At 39.9% G+C, this 9,017-nt stretch overlaps 1 protein-coding gene across 1 annotated transcript; it reads left to right on the forward strand.

Annotated features, from left to right (window-relative positions):
- The first annotated feature begins 8,204 nt into the window (after nt 1-8,204).
- Nucleotides 8,205-8,648, forward strand: LOC115624951. The gene has a single exon (XM_030519803.1). The coding sequence runs from the start codon at nt 8,305-8,307 to the stop codon at nt 8,485-8,487; it is 183 nt and encodes a 60-aa protein (XP_030375663.1). The 5' UTR covers nt 8,205-8,304; the 3' UTR covers nt 8,488-8,648.
- The last annotated feature ends 369 nt before the right edge of the window (nt 8,649-9,017 follow it).

Below are 9,017 nucleotides of genomic sequence, written 5' to 3' on the forward strand. Positions count from 1 at the left end.
TTACTGAGAATACTTTAAGAAATACTTTTTTTTACAAATTAACTTTTATACGAACGACAATATACTGTTGTTTTGTTTGTTGTTTTGTTGTCAGAATTGGACTAAATTGAAATGGGACCACATGGGAATCGTCAGCTTTCAAATACAAAAGGAATCATTTAAATCGGTTTACACTGTCTAAAGTTCTGAGGTAACAATGAAAAATACAGTCGAATTGAGAACGTCCTCGTTTGCAGAACCTAACCAAACTCTCATCAAAGTACCCTTAAAGTACATCCTTTCCAATAAAAAAAGAATCATCGAAATCGCTTATCGTGATATAAAGTTATTCGTTCATTTGTCTTGCACATACTTAATACAAATTTAAGACTTATGCTGTTTTCTCATGGATGCCATTGTCAGAGCTGGACCAAATTGCAATGGGACCATTCTGGAAGCACCAGCTTTCAAATGGTATAAGAACCATTAAAAACAGTTCACCCAGTCGAGTGTACCGAGGTAACAAACATAAAAAAAAAAAAAAAAAAAAAAATACAGACGAATTGATACCTCCTCTTTTTTGACATCGGTTAAAAAGAGTACATTTCTTGTTTTGCCTAAATAGAAAATCAATCAAAAAAGGAAAAATGAAATAAATGTCTACGTATCAAAAGTTGGCCGATGGTGAGTGTCCGGCCAAGAGAGGTTTCTCTGTAGTACTATGTATGTACTTGTACTTTCCATTGAAGATCGAAAAACTATAGCTAGCGCACAACAAATCCTTCTCATATGAACACTGCTGCGCTATCTACATCGATATATCTTTGTATACACGTATAAATCCGTTTGTCCTGACTGGCAATTGGTGATTGGCAATCAACGCACAGCCCGCACGGTTTTAGCTGGAAAGTTGTATGGGTATTTGGTGGCAGATTTGGCAATATGGAAATGTTGGAGATCAGCTGCTTAGCTGTAGGGTACCTGCCGTGATTTTGATATGGCGGTCTATAGTAAAATTTTGTGTGTTAATGAAAGAACCCTGAAGTTTAATTCTAAATGAGCTGACCTTCAGTATTAAAAATAGGTAGTTCTGAAAAATTCTACATTGAAGTGAGATCAAAGAAAATACACCTATTTTTTGATGGACTTTTAGAAAATATGGCCTGTTTTTTATTTGTTCAAATATTATAAAACATTGAGTGTAGGAATTTGTCTAATATTGTTTTTTTTTTTTTTTTTGGATTTTTCAGTTCTAAATAAATGGCTTTATTCGGTTGCATATCGAATACATCCTTATCCTAAGAAGTTAATAGAGAAAGAATGGAAATTTCTCAATGAGTCACAATTCTCAGACTACGCCCACCAAATACGAGTACTATACATAGAACAGGTTGGGAATATTATTTATGTGATGTCACCAATTTGATGTCAATGGCAATAACTATAATATTTTGAAGATATTTTAAGCGGACGCCACTTATTGGCAGCAATATTGTCTGTATCCAATTAAAAAAATTTTAATTAACTATCCTACATTTTGTCAATCACTTTTCTGACTTAATATCGCTTTAAATTAGTTCTCAGTAGCGGCAGCCTAGACACTCTACACTGACTCGGTTTGAATGCGAAATGAAATATTATTTCGAATTCCATTTTGCCAGCTCAGTATTAAAGGGAATCGGGACAAGGATAACAATTCTGCTGGAAATAACACACAAAGGTTAATCGTCATACTACTTACTCGTAGCGAGGAGCAATTTCTGCCATCAAAATCGTTAGGGCCCTCAAGCATTGTTTCACATTGTTTTAGCCAGCTGTCAGACCGTTAGACTTGCACACATTTTGGCAAAATTCCATTGATGCAGAACCGGGGCGATGTCCACAGTCCTCGCCCATGACAAAGTTGCTGCAAGCGAGAGCATTGCTGCTGCAGAGGGGAAATGGCATTCACATGTACTCGTATGTTATGTCTTCATGTTGTTTGGCCAAAATCAGTTGGGCATACCAACTTATCAACGAGCTCAGCCAGCTGAAACAGCTGGGCACGAAATCCACTGGCATGTGGCCGTAAATGCTGCCAGGATGCGGGCCTCGAACCCCGAACCCCGAATTCCGAACTCCACATCCCCGTACTCCACATCCCATGGCTTGTTCGGGTGCTTTACTTAGTTCTGTGTGGTGCGTCAACTTGTGTCAAAAACAAGGCAAGTGCCACTTTGCGGTACATGCGGACAGTGACGGTGGACGGAGCTGCTACTGATGCTGCTGATGCTGCTGTTGAAGCTGAAGCTGAAGCTGAATCAGAAGCACATCCAGCAACAGCTATGCAATGACTTTGTCGTGGTGGCAGCTCCTGCAGCCCATGCACGACTTTTTCCCGGTCCCGGCGGGCAGGCGAAAGCGCCAGCCCGCGCTTCCATGCTTCCATCCATGGTCGTGGACCGGCAACATGTGGACTGTGCAACATGCGCTCCAACATTGTCATGCCTTGCCATCGATGTGGTTGCTGTTGCTGCTGCTCTTGTTATTGTTATATTCCTATTATTGTTGTTGCTGCAGCTGCCCGACAAGCGTTTTGATTGAAATGTGTTTGTTTGGCTGTGGTTTTTGCCAACCATCGTCCGCTGCACCGGCTACATTTAACTAAAAAACAATAAATGCGCGAAAACAAGAATTTTGCACGAAACAAACGAGAGGAAATCCGCCGCATGCCACATGCCACACGCCAGCACTGCACCAAAACCACCTCCTCGCCATCCTTGTTGTCCGCCCATCTCCCATCTCCCATCTCCGACAGTAGCAGCAACTAAGTGCAGAGGCAAACGCTTTGGCACGAATGCAATATGAACGGACGGATGGACAAACACGCGACTATGACTAGATGTTGGCCAGTCGCTGGCAGCGACATTGATGTTGTGAAGGATTTGACTCGGACTCCATGCTGGGGTCTGCGTTGGCGTGCCCACAAATGGCAGCCCACTTGCGAGGCACCACCGAATGGGGCACACCGAGCACAAGCAACAGCAACCAAAAACTGTAACAACTTTTGTGGGAACTTTTGTTCGACCCTACGACCGACCGACCGACAATTAAATAGTAGCGGTAAAAACTATCTAAATGCTTGTGTTATTCGAGGCATATAGGAAATTTGTAACGATGTATCTTTGTATCCGATGGATACATAACTAACGATAACTTACCGTCTCTTTTATTTTTGATTCTATATAATTTTTTCGCTTAAAAAGAGTAACCCAACGCACATTTCGTAATTTGTATATACCGCATACAAAACGGAATGTGGCAGATACCAGGCTGTGGCGCAATGGATCGGAATGGAATGGAAAATTTACTTGTATATTCATATTTAAAAGAAAATGTTTTGTTTCGTATAATGTTGCAACTGAATTCGGTAGTTAACACTTTTTAAAATGTTTCCACAACGCTGCAATCGGTCATATGCCCAACACAGTAACAAACGGTGCTAAAATCGCTCTTAGTTAAATATATTCTTTATTTATCACAAGAAATTTGGTTAAGCTTAGGTTTTCTTAAAGGGTTCATCTTGAAACAGTTCAATGGAAATTAGGAAAGAGCAACAAAGCGAATGCGGCATGAAAAAGAGTGGGAGCAGGGTATAAAAGAGTCGGAAGAGATGACAAATAAATAAAGGACTCTGCTGGGCAAGATTGACTCGAATCCTTTCACAAATTTTTATCGTTTTTCGAAGCACAAATTGGTCATCTCACTTGTATGTATTATTAATATTAAGCATTATGTTGCGTTAATTCATTTTTGTAACTTCTTAAATGTTTATCTGAACAGTATTTTTGGAAAAACAGAACGACGATATAAACGTTGACATCAAAAATATACATATAATGGTTTATGAACAAATAACTGAACTACTTTACAGAAACAAAGAATCCAATAGAAATTAGTACCCATAAGGACACTATACTATATAAACTAGACATCAAGGGCGTAAAAAAAAGTTCGCAACATTCATTACTACTATTTCGCATTAAAATGGATCTGATCTCTCATGTGCATAAATTATTATTCAAACGCATCGTGCATTATTTAGCCAAATTTTAAATTTCTTGCTTCTCCCCCTATTCCTGAATTCAGTTCCATAACTGAAGAAAGTTCGTTGTAATAATACTTTTTACTGTGGCTGCTTATTATATATAAGCTATATTCCATGACAACCAGAAGAGTTGCTTTTAATAAATCCTTTGAACAGATCTAAACTTTGTTCTCTCTCTTGTTTTTCGATAGAGTATGTGTGGGAGTGAACTAAAATTCCATTGACTATCTCTCGTTCTGAACAATTTATTTCACGTTTAGCACCTGAATTAAGTTTGAATAAATAAAATTGAACTGATGTGCTTTAATTAAACATGATTAATATCAGATCAGAGTTTCCCAAATATTTACCCACTGTGCCATGCAACGCCCGCAGCAGAGGCGGCCCCGTTGTCTGTCAGGGGGCGTCAAGGTTCACACAGAGGGTCTAGGCAGAGCCAGAGGCAGTGCGGGGCAAGACGATGTAAAAGGTACTGGAGCTGGAGCTGGAGATGGTGAAGGCTGAGGGGTGGGGAAGGGAGGAGGAGGGTGGAGTCAAATGCAAAGGCGTTTCGGTTTGTCTTTTCACTTTGGGATCGCTGTCGGTCGCTTTGTTCAGTTTTCAGTTTCGGCAACTTCAGTACAATTTGCTTTGCTTTCGTTTTAATTTATTTGATTGCAAAATGCATTTTTGGGTTTTGGTGTGTTTTGCGTTTTGCTGTTGTTATTCTGTTGCTGCTGTTGTTGTTGTTGTTGTTGCCGTCTCCTTCGCTGTCGTTTCGTTTCGTTGCGCTGCTTTCGCCCAAAGTGTCGCTTGACTTTTGCCAACGAACTGAAAACAAATTTAATTTAAGTGTCAGTGACGCCTTTCACAGGCCAAATTGAAATGACTTGTTTATAAAAGAAGTCGAGTGTGGTGACACACACATAAACACGCACACACACACACACACACACAACCACACACATAAATACATACGTACTTTTGCAGATACAAATAAATGTGTACACTTGCATTTGTATTTGTATCGCGAAAATTGCTGGAAACATTTGCGAAAAATGTTCCCTGCCAAAATGACGGACCAGAACAAGAACTTTGCGCCATGATAAAGTATATTTAAAATTGTTTTAAATTGTTTCGTTGGAAAAAACATCACTATCTGTTCTTTATGCGTTGTCCCATAAATGTCGACTATTTATTACAAACATGTGACACAATGAGCCAGAGAGAGCACTATTTATAATACAATGTAAAGCACGATGATAAAGCTCGAAACTTTGTTATGTTACATTTAACACTCTTCATATTGAACAAAATATATGTCGTGGTAGAAGATTTAAAGGGTTCCCTTTGAAGGGTAATCTCAAAGTTTCTGAAACAGGCAGAAGTAGTTAAAGCAGACTTCATTGCATAGGCTATACTATAGTACATATATGGTCAGCATGACGGCATAATTCGAAACACTCGATACACACATGCATCTCTGTCCATCCACAGAACTTTTAAGCAGTAATATCTGCGGATAACAATCTTAGTGTCTAGGCTTGACTTATCGATACAAAAATCAAGGAAAAATAAATTCTAGTGGGTTATACTTTTTGTTTTTGAAGATACTTAGACGAATTTGGTATTTATAAGTTTTCTTTTCGAGTCTTTATTTAAGATATTTCGATCATAAAAATTTTGTTTAAGTCATAGAGTAAGTAGTCAAGTGAAAAAAAAGTTTTGCAGTCATAAACAAATTATGACAATAGTCCATCCATAAGAAAAATGTATAATTTACATGTATATTTTTATAAAAATATTATTACTAACGCCTTTTCCTTTTTGGGACAACTCAACCCAATGATATTGGCAGTTTTTATGAAAAAATATCATATGACAATTTTAAAAACAAATTTAAGTTATTATTTCTAATAGTACTGCCGTTTTGCATTTACTTATTATTAGGCTAAAAAATATATGGATGTTTTTAGAGAAACATGGTTAAGCAGTAGAAAGAGGAAGAGAGATAGTAAGAGAGAATACTGTTGAAAATAAAGAAGAATCTACACAAAATTGTTTAAAGAAAATTCAGCTGTGCATCTAGACAAAATAAATGGTAAATAATTCCCCAAAGGCAAGTGAAGGCTGGCATCCCATCTTAAGCCAAGGAAAGCAAAACTTACTGATGATTTATACACACAAAGGTACTATTCAAGAACAGGACGCAATAGAGAAGTGAATAGATACTTTAAATTTCTAGGGTCATCAAATTCCTGGACCAACACCTAATAAATCCAAGTATACCCTCAGCATTGTTTACTGTTTAAAGAGATGTGAAGACTGCAGTTCAAATTGGAATCATAAAGCATTCCAAGATGGACTGTGGATATACGTTGCACATTGTCTATAAAGGGCTAAATAGGGCATACTTGTAGTTCGGTGAAAGGTCAATGCACTCATGATATTACATAATCGTAAAATCGGATCTTTCTATTCTTCTTATAAGAGTTGCAAGTGCAAGAAATTGCTGTGTATGAAGAGGTTATTAGTTCAGTATACTATTCACAGAGCCATATAGTTTTAGAATATACTATAGAATATACAATACCATTTTAGAATATACTAGTATATAATGGTATCCTATTTTCAGTCAGCATTACTTTTTCAACAATTTTAGACTATTAGACTGACACAGACCATTTTCTTATACTCGTAGAGATATTGGATCCACCTTAAAATTTGCTGACACAAAACATGTTCATGGCCCAATGATCGCTGCGAGCAATGGCAATAGAATGACGTATGCACACAGCATATGATCGCTGGATGACGTCAGTGCATACTCGAAGTCGCACGCGCCTATTATAGAGACCAGAATAAGCCTACAATCGAGAATGCGTCATTGCATGTGTCATCGATTCTGTGCGCGGTCAGCGCAGCAGGCCATCGGTTGCATCATGAATCCGATGATCGGACACGGACCCGGACACGGACACGACGACCACGACGCAGTGAGCGTCGCAGTTGGCGCTGCAGTTGGCGCTGCAGCCAAAGCGAGAACCACAGCTGACAACGATTGTACAAGTATTTGGATCCGAATATTCGGTCTATGCCGTGCAGCTGCTGTGACTAATGGAATTAAATTCGTAAACAAATGTGCGCCGAAAGTGGGTCAGGCATGAATTTGCATTTGCTTTTGCCAAAGACTATTTTAGGCAGAGACAACACCAGCACAGAGCCAGAGCTATAGGTAGACAAATATTTCAGTCATAAAATCAGCGACAACATTGTGAATTAATCATAGACGGAGAGCGAGCGAGTGCCAGGCTGAAATAGCTCGGCGAACAAGCGGGAAAATATGTTCCGTGATGAAAATTCATAGCTTCTATCCTCGCTCACAAATCAATTGACACATTTCGCAGCTACACTCAAAAAAATACATTTCATAGAATTGGAATAGAATTGAGTCTAAAATAGTAAAGTCTCTTTGCATTATACTTTGCAGATGCTATACCTAGGAAGATCAATTTAGATTTAAAATACACTTAAAGAAAGCGTAAAAACAGATTATACGCAATTGAAAATACAGATCAATATTGAATCCATCTTCAATGATGAATAACTGATTAATACACCTACTTGACATATACCTCCATTGGGAAATGATTTAAGGTACATTTTAAACTAATTGTATAGTACAGTTTCAAGTGCCTATACAAGTGCATATACAAAACTTATTTTCTTCATTCAAAAATTTATCATTACTTCTAAGAGTTTGGGCCAAAGCGAAAAGCCCTATGCGTCGCGTGCTTTATGATATCGAAACTTATTCTCAGTGCAATATCAGAACCGCTGCGCTAACAACAGACACAACAACATCCATAACAATGGCCTAGGTTTATGCATATTTGCTTGGCATGTTGGAAGTCGGGCAGCAAACTAGAAAAGTAAAAAGCGAAAAGCGGTACCTGCTGAGGTGATCCAGCCCCAGACTGTGCCAAAGGGGTGCCTCACCTAAATACGCAAATCCATAGAATCGATCAAACTCCGATGCCATGGCAATCTGAGCTACTTTCGAGGACAAAAGCCGCCACTAACCTAACCTAAGTTGAAAGTTCGAGTGCACGTCGCAAATCAGTTCAGCCTGAGACTTCGAGGCGCTTGGACGGGGCATACTCGTACGGCATCGGGAGAAGAATATCCTGGAGAAACTGATTCGAGCAGGGAGAAGTTCATTTGAGACTCGACTGGATCCCGTGTGAGAGGCTGACAAGATGTGCGATTGCGGCTGCTATTCGTATTGTCTGCACGACTCGACCTGTTACTCCCACAGTCATTATCACACCCATTCCCATCACTGCTGCGCAGGCTACAAGTATCTGAAGTGCCTGTGTCGCTACTACAGACACGTGCACTGCACATGCTCCTGTTGGCGCCGGAAATGCTACCTGCTCTAAGATGGCGCTGGATGCAGTTGCAGAGCCAGATGTGGACGCTACTCCCTTCCTCCACACCACTCTAAAGGAGGAGGCTTGCTCTGGTCCGGTCCGGTCTGGCAAGACGTTTTGGAGAGAAGCACGAAAATCAAAACTCAAATACGAAAATACGCAAAATGATAAAGTCCTTTAAGTAGTTACATAACACTCAGCTGCACTCGAGTGGAGGCCACGGCGCGTGCAACGACAAAGGAGTGAGGCAGGGGAAGGAAGAAGGCGAGACAGTGACAGTGACGGCAGGTGGGTGGGTGGGTGGTTTGGTTGTTTGGGTGCTTGGTTGGTGAGTGACAAACGGCAAATGGGGGATAAGGGGATGGGGGTGAGAGAGCGTGTTGGGCAACTAGCGTGCATACGGGTCGTATGTGTAACGATTTAGTTGTGTGTCTACGTTTGTTTGTGTGTGAGTGTGTGTGTGTGTGTGCGAGTGTACGCGGAACTGTGTCGAGCTGCGGCCTTGTTATGCCTGAATTGGTGCAAAATCGCGCGCATTA

Source organism: Scaptodrosophila lebanonensis, unplaced genomic scaffold (genome assembly GCF_003285725.1).
Source record: "Scaptodrosophila lebanonensis strain 11010-0011.00,11010-0021.00 unplaced genomic scaffold, SlebRS2 tig00000061-arrow-pilon, whole genome shotgun sequence".
Lineage (NCBI taxonomy): Eukaryota > Metazoa > Arthropoda > Insecta > Diptera > Drosophilidae > Scaptodrosophila > Scaptodrosophila lebanonensis.

Bases quoted from the DNA above. Each gene is read 5' to 3' on its own strand.
- LOC115624951 (XM_030519803.1), top strand. From the start codon at position 8,305: ATGTGCGATTGCGGCTGCTATTCGTATTGTCTGCACGACTCGACCTGT.